Source organism: Lolium perenne, chromosome 4 (assembly GCF_019359855.2).
Source record: "Lolium perenne isolate Kyuss_39 chromosome 4, Kyuss_2.0, whole genome shotgun sequence".
NCBI classification, from domain to species: domain Eukaryota; kingdom Viridiplantae; phylum Streptophyta; class Magnoliopsida; order Poales; family Poaceae; genus Lolium; species Lolium perenne.
In genome coordinates, this window is record NC_067247.2 from 349,832,628 (window position 1) to 349,852,944 (window position 20,317).

Genomic DNA, 20,317 nt, shown 5'->3' on the forward strand with positions numbered 1-20,317 from the left:
CTTCCGTATTATCTTTTTGTGAGGAAGTTTTCTATTGCTATTGATATATCATTACATATGCAGATACGTGAAATCACTCGGGAGGTAGCAGCAGCAGTTTCATTTTGGTGTGGTAAGTATCAGCCATGGTCGTTGGGGAAATTATTACTCATAAATGTGACAAAATGAGGGCCTTTTGCATTTTTAGTGCATTGTTTTATTTAGTTTTCACCATGCAAGAAACAGCTTTGTTCTATCTTGTAGATTGTAGATTTAGGTGCTACTATAGGTGCGTTATTAGCATGCCATTGGGAGACTCAATAGTGTCATGGCTATATAGTTTGCATAGTTGTTAGGTACCTGATCTACTTTCAAATTACCATATCTTTCTCATGTTAATTATTTGCTTCCATGTGTAACTGAAATGTTGTAGGCCTGTAACTAAGTTTCAAAAAACAAGTTTTGTAGGCCTCGTCAGAAAAGCAACGAATAATCTTATAAAGCTGGTGCAGATGATGTGTTCTCAAAAAGACTGCTAAATGTGAAGAATGTCAATAGCTTACTGGTACTACTCTAGAACATACTTTCCTGGCTAACATGTATTTGTGTTGTATTTCTTATGCCAGTCCTATTTTGGTCTCTATCATGTTAGGGTTCTTTGTTAGTATTTAACTGTGATGGAGGAGATGCTTCATCGTCTTATTAAGGTGTCACTATTTTGTAATTGTACCATTCTCTTCAGGCCGGAGACATCATGATGACATATGGTGGAATGTCCAAGAAACCTGAGAAGGTTTCTTTCTAATTCATCTTTCATTATATCCTGCTTATTGCTACATATAGTTATTGAAATGCAATTATTTGAATTTCTTCATAAGAAAGAATGTGTGTTTATATAAAAGATAGCGTGCTTTCTTTTTATCCTTACATATTGCCATCTTTTTGAATAAGAAACTGTTCCTGAATTTGGCTCTAAAGAGCATTGCATATACTACACATGGCTTGTTATTTCACTGTTAAAAAACTTTTGCTGCCAAACAGGTTCTAAACTGCATTGTTTTTATATACATGGCTTCTGCTATGTAGTTATATATACAGAACATCTGAAATGTCTTGCGCAACGAAGTTTTCTGGATGATCTTGCTGTGAGAGTAAGTTTGTAAATTTTATATAACGCTGGTCCTTAAAAGCTATATACAAATTTATATAGTTAATCTGTTGGTGCAGCCTGGTAAGGTAAACTATGATAATGATACAAGCTCATTGCAAAAAGAAGGTTTCTAAGTTGGAAAATAAGTTTGTATTTTCAATTATTCTTACAACACTCCAGAAAATGGATAGTTGCATCAAGTACTCTGTAGATAGTGATGCTTTTTCATGTTTACAAGTGCAAGGGTTGTACATTATTGACAATTTCTTTTTGTAAATATCTTGTGTTGTTTCATTTTGAAAGATGTTCTCACATGGTCTCATTTACGTGCACATGACTTTGTAGGGGAACACATATCCATCCCATGTTAGCTTGGATGCTGCTGCTATGGACGATCTCTTCGGCCATGGTAACATTGTAGGTAGAACAATGGTGAGAGAAATTGTGCTTCCGGAGGAGGATCTCTTCAGTGTACCCGTAATGAATATATGTACCTGCACTTGGGCAAGTCTGTATATGCCAATTATCATTGTTGGAACGTGTTGATTGTTATAATCTTATTTATAGACTGATTCTGAATGTGTGTATTTGAATATGAATTGGATCGTTAGCTAAATATGTACTGACTGAATGATTTTGTATATGATGTGGATTATACTCAGATTAGTTTTCTGAGAGCAGTCTAGCGCCATGCATATTATCCGTGATGGTACCGTGGTACAGCAGCATTTTCTTGTAGCGAGCCGGTCAGGCCTTTCCCTGTCGGTTAACTGACGTAGAAAACAACAACTTGGTAAACCTGATGCTGGCATTTTCCTGGGAGCAACTGACAGGAATAGCCGCCAGGAAAACAGTTCCTGTCAGCCAACCGTCAGGCAATAAGAATTTCCCTGTCAGATTAGTCCTGGCGGTGTTTTCCTGTGGGTCAGCTGACAGGAACAATTATCCTGACGGTTTTCGCTAATTTCCTGTAGGTTCTTAGCCGTGGGGAAAATACTGGTTTCTGGTAGTGTGCACTACGTGGCCACCGCGATTCTCATCAGCTGGTCGCCGCCTACGCGGCATCGGCCGCATTGGTGTAACGAGCAGAGTGGAAGGTGATTGTCTGGCGCACGGAAGAACGGTGGCGTTCATATCCAAGAACCCTATTCGGGCTGCGCGGCCGTGGCCCGGCGGGCATCTCCAACCATGTCGGCATTGCTTCCGTCCACCATGGTGTCCCGTCGAATTGAATCGCTAGCTTGTCTAAAAACTTGCAACCTCAAATTTCGTTCCTATACTTGGATCGATCTCCCCAGTATTTGAAGAATCAGATCAGGCAAGAAGAGGCTGAGTCGGGCTGGTGTGGATTCTCGAGTTTCGATCGATCTCTTTTCCGCCACAGTCATGATCTCCCAAATTCAGTACTACCCAGAAAGCCTTTTCTCACACGGTTTTGCGGCGTTGGTGTGTGGACAAAGGAAGTCGTACAATCGAAGGAAGTCTCCACCATGGTGTTCGCGTCGCACTCCTCGGAGGCGTGGCCTCTTCTCTTCATATTTTTTTTCCTTCAGCGATCTGTTAACTGGGCCGGGCCAATGAGTGCTAGGCCACGGGTGAATATGATGAGCGCGTTTTTTTTTTTTTTTTGAAAGCGTAGAACTTGTATTTAACCAAGTAGGAAAACAGTACAGGTACGATTACAAATACAAGAAGAAAAGAACAGCGAGGATACAGAAGCTATCGCTGTAGATCCGCCATCTTCCTCGTTTCCACCGGAGACCAAAGTCCTCCAACGCCGGCAGAGACGGCGGAGAAGAACAGCGCCCAAGTGGCAAACCCTAGGAGCAGGATGAGCTCCATGCCCGAAGGCAAAAACGAGCCGCAGTAGCCACCATCTCCGTGGAGATGGATCTTGACGCAGAACGACCAACAGCCGGGGACTCACCCCGAGCTCCATCCACCCCGGATCTGGCCAGGCGAGCACATCTCGCCGAAGGAAACCAGATCCCTCCCCTGTAGACCTCCTCCCACAGCAACAGCCGCCGACCTCGCCCAGGCTCCCAGAGCTCCTGGAGCCCACCTCACAAGCTTCACGGAGACGATGGAGCGGGCGTCGCCGTGGCAGGGATGAAGCCGGAGGACAAAAGTCCAAACCGTGGTCGCCGCCGCCGCCTCGCCGACCACAGCTAGACACCAAAGGACCATCGATTCCTCGCCGCCCTCCCAAGGAAGAGCACCGAGAAGAGGAGAATCGAGGCCACCTTATTCGCCGACGCGCCGCCGTCGTCCCCATCCGAGCCGCGGCGCCCGACACACTCCTCCTACTATCTACACGCCGAGACCAAAGCCACAGGGTTCCCCCACCCTCCCGCCGCCGGAGCGGCCGGCGGAGGGCGAGGGAACCGCCGGACTTGGCCGCGGCGGAGCGAGGAACAGGAACCTCCCTGGTCGCCTGCCTTATCGCCTGGAGCGAAGGGATAAGGGAGAGAGAAGACCGGCCTGGTCACTCCGTCTGTTGCTAATGAGCGCGTTTAGTGTGAGGCTGCGACCATAGGATCGTTCAACGGACAGAACAAAACGAATCGTTATTCTACTTGGCGGTGGCAGGCAATGTAATTTAGACCAAGATCAGGGGCAATAAAAAATGGACCAACAAGGAAGAATCATGAATACTTCCTATTGTGCGCTTGGTGTTCTCCGTGTACATCACGTCCATGTACATAGTACATGTAAAGGCGGAGGTGTCACCAAAGGAAAGAACTTCATGCGATGACGACGTTGGCCAGAGGCGGACGCGACCTGATGTATCGATCCAAACCTCTTTTTTTTCTTTATAGCACCGATCGATCGATTTATGAACACGGCTTTCTCTCGCTGATCGGTTTCAATGCGGAACCGATCACTAAGCGCGGGCATCGGTCAACGATCATTGTTAACTGGGCCAGTCTAGACGTGCCGATCGATCGGGAACGATCGAAGAAAATAAGACCGAAACGGTTCGGTGCAAATCCCGTGTAATATCTAATTTGGTGGGAGGGTAAATTTTTCTTAAAAATGGTCTACCATGTGCTTTATAGCAGATTAATATTTGTTAAATATTTTTTAGACCATGAAATAATTATACTTTTATTACACCTATATTTATTGTAAAAAATATGTTTATTTGTGCCCTTATATAGTTTTATGAAATAAATTTTGTTACTCAGGTTCTAAACTATGTGGCTTCAACATCTTTCATAGATTATATTTAGTTTATTGCAATGTAATTTGCGTCCACCAAATTAGTATGTGGATTCTTTTAAAGTAATGTGTTTTACCCTCTTTATTTTTACAACTCTCAATTTATAATTTAATTTTATTTCACTTTCAAATCTTTAGTGATTATATGCTATTTTATTATTTACCTAATTATTTATCCTGGCCAAAACAATTCAAAATCATAAACAGTATTTTATCTAAAAAAATCTCACTTTATTTGTTCAACGTATGCTTTTTTGCCAACAGACCAAGTGTGTAGGAGTAAATTACAAACCCATCTATACTATCTGTACATCCCTCTCTTCTGAAAAGAGAGCAAGAAAAATCTTCTTCTCCTATATATCACTGATTCGACTTTACCCAATCCATTGAGTTGCTCATCCATCCTTATACGCAATATATGTGCAGGAAGCACAACAACAGCAACATCAAATCTCAGCAATGGGTTCCGCGTCTGCAGTTTATGGTACAATCCAGCAAACCAGTAATAAAATTCAGAGAAAGGGTAGCAAAATTCAGCAATTAGTAGGAGTACTAAACTTCAGCAAGTCGCTTGACATCCATATAAAATTCAGCAGGCCATGGACGGATGAAGCAAACATCATTTTCTTCTTCCCCTGCATTACTGCCTCCCTCATCTCCACTACTCGTTCTTCCTCCGCCCCCGAGCGCCCTCTATTCTTGGCCCTTCAGCAGCTGCTCCTTCCTCCGCTAGGCTAGCACTGAGAGCTCCTCTTTCCTCCACCCCCAAGCGCCCTCTCTTAATCTCAGCCGTCCTCAGCTGGTCCTTTTTCCGTTCAGTTCCCGTCCCCCGCCGCCGCCGGAATCTACGTCCATCCCTCTGCGCTCTTGTCTTTCTTCCTCGGGATTACACATCTTGGACCAAACAATGATGTTGCGGCTTGTTGTTCTTGGAGGAGGCTTGCTGATTAAAGAAAATGTACGTATATAAACCAGCTGGTCTCGATTTAACTTAGCGATGTGGGATTAATTTGGCCCAAAATATTCAGGGTATCATGTGGGTTTTGGATTGGGGGACGGACTTCATGAGAAGAAATTTGCATGTTGCTTCATTGATTCTGGAAAGCCCATTCGTGTGGCTCGCGGGAAGCAGGCCTATCAACGCATATGCCACATGGCCCAGCTGCGCACGATCTGGACTTCTGGAGTTGGTCGAGCTGCCTCCCGTCAACCAAACCTTTACGTAACTTAAGCGATGGTATTAGTTGTAATTATGATCGAAAAGCATGGGTATTAAAAAACGGACGAAAATTTAGGGGAGAAACCTTCCTTCCTTTATTAGTAGGTATAGATGAAAAACAGGGAGCCAACAGGGGTGAGAAACCCCAAGGGTACCCCTAAAAAATGGATAAAGTGATGCTAGGGGCACATATGTAGTATCTGCATCTCCAGAGTACGCGAACGCATTGACCGGACATAATATTTCGCAGCGTGGCAGTAGTAGTACCCAGATAATCGAGGGACTAAACAGACAAAAGTCACGCTAACCCGGAAACCCTTTCCATCCACCACCTCCCCCCTCCTCAGCGCCGCCACACTCGTAGCTTCCTGGATCTACGCAGCCAGCGTTAGGGTTCCCGACACCGCCGACCATGACGAACGACCAGCCGGCGGAGACCTTCACGGTGGAGGAGATCGTGGCCGCCAACCCCTACAACCCCGACATCCTCAACGACCTCGAGGTCTTTGTCAACGAGCAGGTAAACCCTAGCCCCGGGGCGCGTTTACCCCTGTTCGTTTCCTTCCTCGCGAAAGGCTCAGTCCGCAGGCTTGGTGCTAGTCGGTAGCCCTGTCCCGTGGTTACGACGGAACAGCGGGGAAATCGGTTCGTTGGTGGTGTGCTGATTTGTGCGGCGCGGAAGCAAGTCGTAGCAATACGCGGATGCTAGAAATTTAGCGCTATTGTTCGTCTTTGCGTCAATAAGTTTTGTTTCGATGATATTAGAATAGGCAGGTTAAATTTGCCTTTGCTGTCCTCAAGAGGTTGAGTACGCCTCTCTCAAACATCAATCATGTGTTCGTACAATGATGATTAGATTGATAAATGGACTTTCAGTTAAGATTATTGTGTCTGTGGTCATGAAGTGGCAAACATAAGCTTTTATACAGATAATATCTATATATAGCACACTGGGTCTACTGGTACAGTAGAGGTTCAGCTTGTGAACTTTACAGAAAAAGTTTAACAAAACTTGAATTTAGGATCTATGTATTTAGCATAAGCATGCATACATACTTGTTGTCACAGTGTGAGTTATGACATGGTTTGATCCTCTTAAATTAACACAGGTTATATCATGTTTTTACTAGGTTTCTTCACAAGCATACAACTTGGATGCAAATCTCAGCCTTCTACGTCTTTACCAGGTAAATCACATATGCATATGAACCATTGTTATCCGGTTTACCGCTGAGATATAGCTATGCTTAATGTTTGCTTCCCTGTTGCAGTTTGAGCCAGAAAGGTTGAGCGTACAAATTGTAGCGCGCATATTGATTAAGGTCAGCGAACAACTAAAGGGTGCACCAATTTTTTGAGTAACACCTTCTGTTGCTTCGTTCTCATCTGCTTAGCTTGTTGTTTATTGACAGGCTCTCATGGCAATGCCTGCCCCGGACTTCAGCTTATGCCTATTCTTGATTCCTGAACATGTGGTATGAGAAATATATATGCTGCTTTACGTCTTCAACTGGAATTGATCTTTTCTCGTCATCTACATATTTATGTTTCTCAACCAAATGCTATTGAACATGCAACTTAGAAGAGTCCAGAATTAAGACAGATGTTGATTTAGCTGTGAATGTTCAGTGACCTATTTGTCATCAAAGCTGATTGTTACATTGACCTTGAAACATATGTAAGACATGTAGACCTGGAGATGCAAATGTTGTAACTTGCCGTAGGCTAATAGGTGATGGAACCAGCATCTTTATGTTCAATATGTGCTCATTTGCACATCAAGGACATCATGCAAAGTAATGTGCATTTTTATCTGAACTATTCCTTCTGATTACTGAAATATTGAAATTTCACACAAGTCTAATTAGTCTTGCAGATGTGTAAGATGTGAGATATCTATACTGCGTCTTTTTAGTTGCGCATTTGTTAATACTTCCTCCGATTCATATTAATTGGCTCTAATATGAATGGATCTAGACACATTTTAGTTCTAGATACATCCATATTAGAGTCAAGTAATATAAATTGGAGGGAGTAGCATTTTTGTTGGATCTCCTGAAATGAGCTGCCATTATGTGGAGTTGACTTGTATGCTTTTTTTATTTTAGCAAATGGAGGAGCAGTTCAAGACCCTGATAGTCCTTTCTCACTACCTAGAGGTACGTGCATGGTCTGACTAATCGACCAATCTATAGATGTCTATGAACTAGCGTGTATTGAGTATTGATCGCTAACCTCAAGTTATCTGCTTACAGACTGGTAGGTTCCGCCAGTTTTGGGACGAGGCATCAAAGAACCGTAACATATTGGAAGTTGTTCCAGGTATATGCTTCTCGTGACATTGAAGCTTAGTTGGCTCTATGCTGTTAAGTGAACCGGTTGCTAGCAGTTGTACTACGAGTTCACGTGCATGTTAATACCCACATAGGATTCCTTGAATAGTTCTGAACCATTTCAGGCCTTGTTTACTTCTCTCGTATTTTTCTTCCCAATGGGTATGGGGATGGGTGGGGATTTGTTGTTCACCCAATTCCCTCAAATACCCTTCCCCAAAAATACACTAGTATGATGGAGAGTTTTTTTTTTAGGTAAAAAATGTCGGGATGGGAGGGGATATCTCGGGATTATGTCGTTCAAAACCGGAGAAGTAAACGGACTAGTGGGGATTTTCCGGGATATGAAATAATCCCCTCCCATCCCCATAAATACCCTAGAAGTAAACAAGGCCTCAGTGTTTTCCTTCCAATTTCGTCAACAGACTTTGCAGTAGAGATTTTTTGCTTTACTGTATCTGCTAAAGAAGCTTACTTCTGCACAACCCTTTTTTGTTACCCTTTTTGTTTTTATTGTGCATTTATAAGGCATAAGCATGTCAAACAAAATAAGTGTTTCTTGTTGACTAGATTTTTAAAAATCCTAATTGACAACTGCTACTGCGCTTTCCCTACCTGTGGTCAGTTCCATGGTATCTTTTGCCAATTGATATGAGTTCTTCTCTTGTATCTGAAGATGAAGTTTGACTGACATAATGAGTTTCTTTTGAAGGTTTTGAGCAGGCAATCCAAGGCTATGCTATTCATGTGCTCTCCTTAACATACCAGAAAGTTCCTAGGCCAGTTCTAGCAGAGGTACAATAATATGTATCCATAGTATTTCTTTATGAGCTCATGGCAATTTAAGCATTATATTAGGCGACCTATTCTCTATACATTACATACCAACCAAAAGCAATCACCATCAGCCAAATCATGCTATTTATCTAATTTGGTTTATTTTCAGGCTATCAACATTGAAGGTCTTGCACTGGACAAGTTTATGGAGTATCATGCTGCAAACTCAGGATGGGTAATTGAGAAGGGTGGACGCTCTCAACTGATTGTCCTTCCACGCAACGAGTTCAATCACCCCGAACTCAAGAAGAACGCAGCTGACACCGTTCCGTTCGAGCACATCACTCGCATATTCCCTGTCTTGAGCTGATTGAACAACCATGACCGAATTGACATTGAGCACTTCTGTGGTCTTGGTTGCACACAGACCTCCTGAGAGTTTTCTAGAACATGAGCGAATGAAGAAAGCTAGTCTTGGCAATTGTATTTTCTCTTCTGTGGTGTAGCGCGTTTTTACGTTTCCAGATTGTGGGGTGCGCCTGTGTTAGCTAAATGAGTACCAAGTGATGTTTCCTAATGCATTCCTGTCGACATGTTACAATTGCCTGAAATTTCATTAGTGCAAAATTTTGCGCATCACCACAATTTGTCTTCGAGAGAAGTGCCCTGCTCGTATTGCACGCAAGTGGATTGTGTTCAATTGATATTTCATCCATATTTATTTCACATTGGCATGTTAATTTCTTGATCCACCTCTTCTTTCCATTGTTGTACAAAGCCTATTACGTTAGTTTTGAAGTCATGCTCATAAGTCATAGCCTCATCACTCTCTCCAAATCACACTCAAAATAATAATTCAATCTCTCCAAAGAAGTTACATCCAAATTTTTTTGTACATAACCCAAAAGCAATTGTGAAGAACAGAAACAAATTCAGAGCAAAAGAACGAAAGATATGCCACATCTAAATTAGTTGGGCCGGCCCACACAATAGAGGAGGCCCAACTAGCATCACCACCTCACTACAAAAGCCGATTAGGGTTTAGAGGCGCCGCCACAGATAAGACCCCTCCTCTTCCATCCCCTTCTCCCCTTCGCGCCGCCGCTCCCACACAGCTGAACCCTCTCCCTCCCGGCGCCACCCAGACGCTCTAGAGTCCCCATCAACCATGGCGGCCGCGGCTGGACAGGCCCCGGCGGAGCTCTCCCAGCGGGAGCAGGACACGCAGATGTTGCTCGCCGCCGACGCCCACCTGGGCACCAAGAACTGCAACTTCCAGATGGAGCGCTACGTCTACAAGCGCCGCACCGACGGTACGCCTTCCTGCCAGCCAGCTTCCGATTTTATTCGCCTAGGTTACCTTGTCCTCACAGATCTGCGCACAGTAGCAGCTTTGCTCTGGTTAGCGTCGATCTGCTTCGGATCGTGCTACTTGTGGGTGCACTTCATACTGCTTCTGTTCTTTGATACTATAAACTGTTGAATGCATCCCTAGGCATCTACATCATCAACCTTGGCAAGACATGGGAGAAGCTCCAGCTCGCGGCGAGGGTCATCGTCGCCATCGAGAACCCGCAGGACATCATCGTCCAGTCCGCGCGCCCCTACGGCCAGCGCGCCGTCCTCAAGTTCGCGCAGTACACCGGCGCCAACGCCATCGCGGGAAGGCATACCCCCGGTACCTTCACCAACCAGATGCAGACCTCCTTCAGCGAGCCCCGCCTGCTCATCCTCACCGACCCAAGGACCGACCACCAGGTATGGACGACTGCCATGCCAAAAAATAGTTCTCCACTTTTGTTGTACGTACTATTAGATGATTCACTGTTGCTGATCCGGTGCTTCTGAATCACGTGCAGCCAATCAAGGAGTCTGCTCTGGGAAACATCCCCACCATCGCCTTCTGTGACACCGACTCTCCCATGCGGTATGTTGATATCGGCATCCCAGCAAACAACAAGGGGAGGAACAGCATTGGCTGCCTGTTCTGGCTCTTGGCCAGGATGGTTCTGCAGATGAGGGGCACTATCCTGCCTGGGCGCAAGTGGGACGTCATGGTACGCTGTCTTAATCAAATCCTTGTTTTGGATTGTGTTGCTTGTTGATATAGTCTTGTACTATTTGCATGCTTATACTGTTATATGATGTTTTCCGTGTGCAGGTTGATCTGTTCTTCTACAGGGACCCTGAGGAAGCCAAGGAGCAGGAGGAGGAAGTTGCTGGAGCCCCAGAGTATGCTGCCATCACTGATTACGCAGCAGCTGGTCAATGGGGCGGTGACCAATGGACCTCTGATGTGGCTGCACCCCCGCCTGTTGCTGGTGGTGACTGGCCTGTTGCTGAAGGTTTGCACTCCTCTCCTTGATAAAAGTTCATTGCCTTCTAGTGCAGGCCTTAACTTTCTTAGGTGCTGTGAGTCTTGCCATTTCTGTATTCTGATGAGAACTATAGTGCCAATTGTTTCCAACATTGCTTATGTATCTGTGTTGTGCAATACAGTAGCTATTGAACACAAAATGTTCAGACCTTTAGTAGGTGCTCTCGGCTTTTCTACTTAAATGTTTCATTTGTAAACAATTTCTTGTCTCAACTAACATCGCCTATAATACATGTTTCTAATGTCTGATTTGAAATTATATTAGTTGACATGTAGTCCTATTTCAAACCATTTAATGTATTTGTTGTGCAACTTCAGTTGATCTCATCTCTGTTCATTTCTGCTTAATAACAGCTCCAGCTGCTGGCGGCGATGGATGGGATCAAGCTGGGGCACCTGTTGCTCCAGAAGGTGTTGCTCCTCCCCCTGTGGCTGCTACTGGCTGGGACGCAGCAGCGCAACCCGCTCCTCAAGGCTGGGAGTAAGGCTAGGACGTTACTTCGAGACCGTCTTTGCAGCTGAAAGTTCAAATTTTGTGAGGCATGAATGGATAATATCAAATATCAGGCGTGGTCTACTGCATCTATCTACTCTATGAACAAACATGTTTTAGGATTTTCTAGATGAACATGGTCTGTCAGTACTGTCAACGAATTGCAATGAGGGGGAGTTTGAGAGGTGTGTGATAAGTTACCTAGCTTTGAACCTGTTGGTCCTTCAATTTCGTAGCTGTCATAATATATGATGCCATGCAGTGTGTTGACTCTTATATATGCTGACTTACTGTTTGGTTTATCAAATCCCTGACAGGATTATCTTTATTTTCACCTATACACCTTTCAATTGTTTTGTCTCTTCTGGGATCTTCTGCTCTGCTTTTCTGCTTTCAATTGTTTTGTCTCTCCTGGGATCTTCTGCTCTGCTTTTCTTGAAAATGTTGTACGTAGCATCCGTTTCCTTATTGCTATGCCCCCATTCCATTTCCAAGGGACGAGCTCTAGAATGTCTCAGGACATTAGAGTTGCTGGTGGGCATAACGGCAGTGCGGTCATTGCTGCAAGAGTACAACATGGGCAGAAGCCAAGAAATGAAGATCCTTCAGAGCTTTGTTGTTGTCGGCAGAATTGGTGTGGGCTGGGCTCATTTCTGGCTCTCCTTTTGCGGGCTATAGACTACATATTTGATATTTCTATGGAGCTATATTTATTGGGCCAAATCTTCCACATCCGATTATGTATTTTGTTTGGCTGCTAGCAAAGTTGGATTATAGCTGGAAATATGCAAATGCAGATTGTTTGGTTGCGTACCTACTTCTGATGATATGGTAACCTCTTCTACATCTGATGTTGTGGGAACCTCTTCTACATCTGATCTTATGTTGTGGGAACCTCTTCTACATCTGATCTTATCACGCTAACAATAACGTTTGTTTATCCCTCTGTTTTATTCTATAGTGTCTATAGTTTTTTGGCACGGAAATTAGCGCTAGATTTTTCTACACAAAACCCCTAGCTGTACGATTTGACATCACGTAAAATTTGGGAAATCCATATCTTACAAACTTACCATAACAAATTTAGGAGCTGTACGGGGAGAGGGTAATTGAAAAAAACTAAGCTACAACCTTGTATTTTGAAATAAATGCCAAAAATCTATAAGCACTATAGAAAGGAACGGAGGGAAGCGAGGCGAATCGAGACGGGCTTGACGCGTCAGTGGCTCAGTGAAAAATCGTCTCCCACTCCCGCCAAATCCCGCCCCTCCCGCCGCGCATTTCTGGCCTCCTAACACATATCCCGCTGCCGATTCATTTCTCCTATCCCGCCGATTTGTTTCTCCCTCCCGCCGTCCACCCGCCGCCGCTACCCTCTCCCCATTTCATGGCGCCGCTGACAGCCCCCAAAAAGATGGCCAAGCAAGCGGCCAAGAAGCCGCCGGGCAATGCGAGGAAAGGGGCGAAAGCGCCGTTCGCGAAGCCGCGGAAGGCGCCGACTCCGAAGAAGAAGCCGGAAGGATGGACCGATGATCAATGGCATCAAAACTGTCTGCGCCGGAAGATGGCGACGGCGGAGCGGAAAGGACGGAGGGCGGCGGAGCTGGAGAAGAAGGCTCTGGCGGCGCGCCAGCACCAGCACATAATGGCCGGGTGTCTCGCCGCCACCAACGCGAGCCCGTATAGTACGAACGTGCCAGTGTATGTTCCGGTAGTGTTCTCTCCGTCGTCATCCGCCTTCTACAACGACGGCCCCTCCGGCACTCCCGGGTGCGTGACGCCTAACTTGTCGCCCCACTACCAGGATGCGTTGCCGCATGGCGGCTTCAACCCCAACAACCTCTACTCCCCGGCATACGAGCAGCGCGAGCCAGGACCCGGTGCGGAGTGCGACCCTTTCACTGGCCGCAGGGGGCCGCTCGAATTCGACGGCGCCGGTGCTGAGGGTGCTGAGGAAGAGGGCGGGGGTGAGGACGAGGAGGACGATGAAGAGGAGGAGGTGGAGGACGAGGACGACTATGAGGACGAAGAGGGCGGCAAGGAAGAGGACGAGGAGGGTGCCGGTGACGATGATCTCGTGGAGGTGGACACAGACGACGTGAAGAAGAAAAAGAAGAAGAAGAAGGCATCGGGCACACGAGGTCCCAAGTGGACGGTTTTGGAGGATCTTTGTCTGTGCGAGTCGTGGGCGACGGTGAGCCATGACTCCATCATCGGCGCCAAACAAAAATACGGGAAGTATTGAGCGAGGATCAATGCCGAGTTCGATGAGCGCAAGCTCATCAACAGCGACTACAATAAAGTGACAATGAAGAGGAGCCAAAAGGCAATATCGACGCGATGGGCCATCATCCAGGCGTCGGTGAACTCCTTCCATGGATACCATCACGACTTAGTGATGAGAGCTGACAGCGGCGCCGACGTCTCCCAAATGGTACGACTCTTTCTTCCATAATCTGTAGCACCTACATTGTGTTCGATGAAATGATTCCGCTTCCTTTGGCTAGTTTGATAGGGCCATGGAGGTTTACCGGAGGAGTTCGGATGGGCATAAGTCGTTTGCGTTGATGCATTGTGATACGTCTCCAGCGTATCGATAATTTCTTATGTTCCATGCTTGTTTTATGATGACACACACATGTTTTATACATACTTTATGTCATATTTATGCATTTTCCGGCACTAACCTATTGACAAGATGCCGAAGAGCCAGTTGCTGTTTTCTGCTGTTTTTGGTTTCAGAAATCCTAGTAAGGAAATATTCTCGGAATTGGACGAAATCAACGCCCAGGGTCTTATTTTTCCACGAAGCTTCCAGAAGACCGAAAGGGAAACGAAGTGGGGCGACGAGGCGACGCCACAACAGGGCGGCGCGGCCAAGGCTTGGGCCGCGCGGCCCTAGCATGTGGGCCCCTCGTGACGCCCCCCGACCTACCCTTCCGCCTACATATAGCCTTCGTCGAGAATATCCCAGTACCGAGAGCCACGATACGGAAAACCTTCCAGAGACGCCGCCGCCGCCAATCCCATCTCGGGGGATTCAGGAGATCGCCTCTGGCACCCTGCCGGAGAGGGGAATCATCTCCCGGAGGACTCTTCACCGCCATGGTCGCCTCCGGAGTGATGTGTGAGTAGTTCACCCCTGGACTATGGGTCCATAGCAGTAGCTAGATGGTTGTCTTCTCCTCATTATGCTATCATTGTTCGATCTTGTGAGCTGCCTATCATGATCAAGATCATCTATTTGTAATGCTGCATGTTGCGTTTGTTGGGATCCGATGAATATGGAATGCTATGTTATGTTGATTATCAATCTATCATCTATGTGCTGTTTATGATCTTGCATGCTCTCCGTTATTAGTAGAGGCTCTGGCCAAGTCGTTACTTGTAACTCCAAGAGGGAGTATTTATGCTCGATAGTGGGTTCATGCCTCCATTAAATGCAGGACGGTGTGAGAAAGTTCTAAGGTTGTGGATGTGCTGTTGCCACTAGGGATAAAACATCAATGCTATGTCTAAGGATATTTGTGTTGATTACATTACGCACCATACTTAATGCAATTGTTTGTTGTTTGCAACTTAATACTGGAAGGGGTGCGGACGCTAACCCGAAGGTGGACTTTTTAGGCATAGATGCATGCTGGATAGCGGTCTATGTACTTTGTCGTAATGCCCAATTGAATTTCACACTACTCATCATAACATGTATGTGCATTGTCATGCCATCTTTATTTATCAATTGCCCAACTGTAATTTGTTCACCCAACATGCTATTTCTTATTGGAGAGACACCACTAGTGAACTGTGGACCCCGGTCCATTCTTTACATCGAATACAATCTACTGCAATACTCGTTCTACTGTTTTCTGCAAACATCATCATCCACACTATACATCTAATCCTTTGTTACAGCAAGCCGGTGAGATTGACAACCTCACTGTCATGTTGGGGCAAAGTAATTTGATTGTGTTGTGCAGGTTCCACGTTGGCGCCGGAATCCCTGGTGTTGCGCCGTACTACACTCCGCCGCCATCAACCTTCAACGTGCTTCTTGGCTCCTACTGGTTCGATAAACCTTGGTTTCTTACTGAGGGAAAACTTGCTGCTATACGCATCACACCTTCCTCTTGGGGTTCCCAACGGACGCGTGCTGTACGCGTATCACATTGCTGTAGCAAGCTCAAAGTGAACGAGAAATGGCGGTTGACGCGCCTGTCACTGTCCAAAGGGAAGGATGCCATTGATCTGGACGCGCCGCTGGCAACATCGGCAGGGCGTCCTACTGGAAACAAGGCTGCCAAGGCCACCTTGGCCGACGCCGCGTCGTGTGAGAAGACGCAGGCGTCGATCACAAAATGCCTCGCGGACATCTCCTCGACCTTTCTCTCGCGCGACAAAAAGGCCGACGAAAGGTGGGCGGAGCTGCTCAAGAGGCAAGAGAAGAAGTTGGAGCTCAAGAAACGCAGGGACGACATGTCCCTGCTGAGAGCGTCGACAGAGGGAATGTCTCCCCGGACGCGGGCGGCGCACAAGTTCTTGAAAGGCCAGATCCTCGACGACATCGAAGCCAAAATGGCGGCGGCCGACGCTGCGGCCGACGCGGCGGCCCAGGAAGCGGCAGCGGCAGCAACCGCAGAGCAAGAGCCGGCTGACGCGTCTTCGACTGCTACACCTGCATCGGCCTATGCGACGGCGGCGGAGCAGACGGAGCATGCACAAGGCAAATCGCGATGAGGTCATCGTGATCGACGGGCCTGCATCGACTCAGGATACGTCGCCGTTGGCCAACCCCTTCTTCTAATTTAGCATGCACTATGGTCTCTAATATGATCGCGCGCCCAGTACTTTGATCGCCGCTACTCTGATCGGGACGATTCAGCGGGAACGATCTCTTTTGAATGCAACAATTTGAATTTCTGATTGGGGGCGGCGTTTGGGGGACGCGGCTGGGGAGCGACGTCCCCCAAACGCGACACGAACAAAACACGTCCCCCAAACGCTCAATCCGGCGCGGCTTGGGGGACGCTTTGGGGGACGCGGCTGGAGATGCTCTTACCTTATATAAATGAATATGGATAGTTCATAGAACGTGTCAGCACGATTATCTTCTTCATCTCTTCCTCTTGTTAATCCACATGTTGTTAGCCCATTGGTCCCTCTTGTTCTTCCAAGCCCGACTACCATTGGCAGCAACACCATCACCAACATCAATGTCGTTAGGTGTCACGTCATTCTCATGCGGTAGGAACTCACCAATATACTCCACCCTAAGATCTAGTTGTGCAACATGCAGAACTAGCATAGCTTGGGTGGGGAAAGGATGGAATGCCTTCTGAGCAAGGACATCGAATACCATCTCGATCGTGACTCTAAGGTTTGAGTGTCTGAGATTAAAAAGTAACTTGGCATCCATGGGATAGTACCTTGTATAGAACTCATTGATATGGTACCTTGTTATCCTAAAGGGTGGAAGAATACTAGGGGATTTCCCCATTTCTTATCCGCACAGACGGAAACAATCACTTTACATCCATTTGCTTCGGAGCCGATGGAGATGCCCTAAGATCCGTTGGGATTCTTAGCGCTGAAGAGCCACATCATTTGACCCTAGGCACCGACAACCGGATGGCTTTTGCCAGATGCCACCGCGGAGCAAAGGGGCTGCTACTTTTTCAAAACCGAACCTCGGTTTCCACACCAGTAAGGGGACAGGCATATCCGACATCAGGTTGGTAGAACTTACCATCAAAGATATCGAGGCCATCTAGTTTAGCCAAGCTATCAGCAAGAATGGTTGCATCATGGGCTGATACTTCCCATCCAAATCAACAACCGCACGTATATTTTGGCTAGTGTAGTGCTTTCCTCGCAGGACTCATTTCTAGGCTAGTAGTCAATTTATCCAACATAATTGGGGTGGTGGGGGGGGGGGGGGGGGGGAGAAGTCAACATATATGACTTGCTTGAAATACGGGGATATTGTCTGAGTTGATCTCCTCCATGTGTTGTGAATCACACAAAATCTCCGATTATGTCCAAGAATATGAAAGAACATTTCCATTTTTTCTTTGATATAGGTGTGGACGCAATCTTTAAGCAACCACATATCCCTTAATGTGTTCACATTGTGGTTCAAAGGGGATATTTTCATCCGAAGCATGCTGATAGCCTCTACAACGTTGTTGTAGATGTAGTGCAGATTTGTAAACCTCCCTCTATCACGTTCAAACATCAGAACATATGGGATGAAGGGCATGTAATTGCCATGAATCTCTCTTGGTGGATCAATAGCATCTAACAATGAATCATAGCTACGAGAGCAGTTACCTTAGCGAAAAGCTTCTACCTTTTGTCCTAATTAAATCGATGTTGCATAAGTAACTGCATAATCGGCCATAAGATGGAATTAACGAGGCAGACATAGACGACATGGGAAAAGGGTGATGAAGACAGGGAGGGAAAGTCGGTGCCGCAGATCTGCGATCCCCGCTGCTATCCGTGCCGAAGACTAGATGGTGATGGAGCTGGTGTCGAAGATCTGCAAATTCGGAGCAGCCGAAGAGGGAAGTGAGGATGAATTTGTTCTCTACTAGTGGTGACCGAGTAAGACGACGGTGAGGTTACGTTTCACGACAAACCGCGGAGCCAATTCTTTGGCTGCCGCCGTCACCCTGCTTGCTCCCCGCGCGCATGTTCCTCTCTTTTGTACCCTCCAACGCCTATCCAAGTGAAAACGTTCGATTTTGCCTTTACTCGCGACACTATCCCAAACTTGTTTTAAGGTTCGTGATAACCTAGAACACGAAACGATTTGATTGGTTACTCAAGTGTCTAAGTGTTAGTTTCAAGTAAGTGTTAGTTTCTTCTTCTTATGATAGACTGAAGGCTTATCGGCGCGCGAAGGTTCTCTGGATTGGTTGTGGTTAGCGCTGGGCGAAGGATTGTCAGTGTAAAGCTACTGTTCAACTTCATGTTGTTCAGGAAATGGTGGAATAATCGCGGAGTACTGCTGCAGGCTATTCTATGTTACGGGACCATGATGACTCTGCTTCGGATCTAATTAGGGTCCCCATCAGGCAACCAAAGGAGCGATTTTTGGCTCACTGGAGCCAGGAAACGGGTTCACGAGCAACCAAACTAATTCTTAGCACGTAGGTTCGCTCATTTTAGTCTGTATCTAGTCCTTCTTAAATTAAATATATCTAAAAGATGTTACATTAATGAAGATGAAACGTACATACGTTTCAGCCGTGTGACACACGCACCGTCGGCCGCATGCATGTATGTACACGTACCGACGTCCGCACGTCGCCCGTCGCGTGTACCTGTGCTTGTCGCGGCGCGTTCAAAGAAACGGACGCTCGGCTTTCTAGCCATCCACGTCCCCACACCCCAGCTTCCTGCAATGCAGACAAACATCTCCAACAACAAACCATGTCTTTGCCAACAGCAAAAACAAAGCCATGTAGTAACACACGCACGGACACCACGCATCATCACCCTGCGGTGCACACACACTCACTCACACGAGTGACACAGAGACGCTATATAGCCAGAGCCACGACGGTGCCGTCTACCTCACCATCATCACTTCATCAGCACACAGGATTGAGCTACACCTCCGTCCGATCGATGATTCCAGCCATCGCCTGCGTCGGCAACGACAGGCCACCGGCGCCGATCAAGACGGGGTCGTGGAGCCCCGACGAGGACGCGCTGCTGGCGGCCCTGGTCCGGGAGCACGGGGCGGGGCGGTGGAGCCTCATCAGCGCGGGCGTCCCCGGGCGCACGGGCAAGTCCTGCCGGCTGCGGTGGTGCAACCAGCTCAGCCCGGACGTGCGCCACCGCCCCTTCACCCCCGAAGAGGACGCGCTCATCGTCGCCGCCCACGCGCGCCTCGGCAACAAGTGGGCCGCCATCGCGCGCCTCATCCCCGGCCGCACCGACAACTCCGTCAAGAACCACTGGAACTCCAACTTCCGCAGGTGCCAGCGCCGCGCCAGGGCCATGGCTGCCGCCGCCGCGCGTGCTGCGGGCGCCTCGTCCTCCTCTGTCGCCGGGAGAGCCACGGCGCGAAAAAGGATGCAGGAACAGGTCGTGGTGGTGGACGTGGACAAAGACACTGCCAAGGACGACCCGCCACCGGCACCGGCAGGCCAGCAGACTAACGCCGGAGGAGCTACCGACGACGATGACCCAACAATGGTGTCGCTGACGCTGAGCCTTAGCCTGCCCCAGCAACCCGTGGGCAGAAACGGAGCACCGTCAGTGGAGGCCAAGGCACCAGCTGCAGCGGGCATGGGTGACGATGAGGCCTCAGATGCGGGGGTCATGGCAGCGATGCGGCAGATGGTGAGGGAGGAGGTGGAGCAGCAGTCAGGGCAGCTGTTATACTCCGTCCTCATGGCCGTCACGGCCGCCAGGACCGCCGGAGCATCCAACGGCAACCACTAAGGTGGATATATATGTTGTGGATCCTATCATTACTGCCTGCGACTTTGTGTTGTTTTCAAAACTTCCCTCTCCCGGGAGATGAAACTTTCCGCTTGGGAGATCGTCTTTCAAATCAACAAATCTAGCTCACAATTTACATTTAGATAAAGAGAACATCTGATGACTCTTATTAAGAGATGAAAACTTTGCCCTTGAGAGACGGTTCTCAATAATTCCAATGATCACTGTTTGTGTTGTTACCAAACTATTCCACCACAAGCCAGAAATCAACTTACTCTGGGAGCCATTACCTTCCAACTCAATTAAAGCGAAG

General features: G+C 47.3%; 3 protein-coding genes and 1 long non-coding RNA gene across 4 annotated transcripts; all 4 read left to right on the top strand.

Moving 5' to 3' along the window:
• The first annotated feature begins 336 nt into the window (after positions 1 to 336).
• On the top strand, positions 337 to 1,760 carry LOC127298130 (uncharacterized). Its single transcript, XR_007849628.2, has 3 exons — positions 337 to 544; positions 722 to 772; positions 1,475 to 1,760. It is a non-coding gene; the product is annotated as an uncharacterized lncRNA (long non-coding RNA).
• Positions 1,761 to 5,856: 4,096 nt separating this feature from the next.
• Positions 5,857 to 9,319, top strand: LOC127301350 (eukaryotic translation initiation factor 3 subunit K). The gene is made up of 8 exons (XM_051331572.2): positions 5,857 to 6,090; positions 6,701 to 6,757; positions 6,842 to 6,892; positions 6,983 to 7,045; positions 7,679 to 7,729; positions 7,826 to 7,892; positions 8,616 to 8,698; positions 8,850 to 9,319. Exons 1-8 carry the CDS (start codon positions 5,983 to 5,985, stop codon positions 9,048 to 9,050), a joined length of 681 nt encoding a protein of 226 aa, XP_051187532.1. The 5' UTR covers positions 5,857 to 5,982; the 3' UTR covers positions 9,051 to 9,319.
• A 427-nt stretch (positions 9,320 to 9,746) lies between these two features.
• LOC127301351 (small ribosomal subunit protein uS2y) lies at positions 9,747 to 11,884 on the top strand. Its single transcript, XM_051331573.2, has 5 exons — positions 9,747 to 9,993; positions 10,176 to 10,438; positions 10,540 to 10,737; positions 10,842 to 11,025; positions 11,412 to 11,884. The coding sequence occupies exons 1-5, from the start codon at positions 9,849 to 9,851 to the stop codon at positions 11,540 to 11,542; spliced, it is 921 nt and encodes a 306-aa protein (XP_051187533.1). The 5' UTR covers positions 9,747 to 9,848; the 3' UTR covers positions 11,543 to 11,884.
• A 6,997-nt stretch (positions 11,885 to 18,881) lies between these two features.
• LOC127301353 (uncharacterized) lies at positions 18,882 to 20,174 on the top strand. Its single transcript, XM_051331575.2, has one exon. The coding sequence runs from the start codon at positions 18,985 to 18,987 to the stop codon at positions 20,002 to 20,004; it is 1,020 nt and encodes a 339-aa protein (XP_051187535.2). The 5' UTR covers positions 18,882 to 18,984; the 3' UTR covers positions 20,005 to 20,174.
• The last annotated feature ends 143 nt before the right edge of the window (positions 20,175 to 20,317 follow it).

Coding starts and splice junctions, on each gene's coding strand:
- LOC127301350 (XM_051331572.2), top strand. CDS start 5,983: ATGACGAACGACCAGCCGGCGGAGACCTTCACGGTGGAGGAGATCGTG. Junction 6,091..6,700: donor AGGTCTTTGTCAACGAGCAG/GTAAACCCTAGC, acceptor TGTTTTTACTAG/GTTTCTTCACAAGCATACAA. Junction 7,046..7,678: donor TCTTGATTCCTGAACATGTG/GTATGAGAAATA, acceptor TTTTTATTTTAG/CAAATGGAGGAGCAGTTCAA.
- LOC127301351 (XM_051331573.2), top strand. CDS start 9,849: ATGGCGGCCGCGGCTGGACAGGCCCCGGCGGAGCTCTCCCAGCGGGAG. Junction 9,994..10,175: donor CTACAAGCGCCGCACCGACG/GTACGCCTTCCT, acceptor ATGCATCCCTAG/GCATCTACATCATCAACCTT. Junction 10,439..10,539: donor ACCCAAGGACCGACCACCAG/GTATGGACGACT, acceptor AATCACGTGCAG/CCAATCAAGGAGTCTGCTCT.
- LOC127301353 (XM_051331575.2), top strand. CDS start 18,985: ATGTCTTTGCCAACAGCAAAAACAAAGCCATGTAGTAACACACGCACG.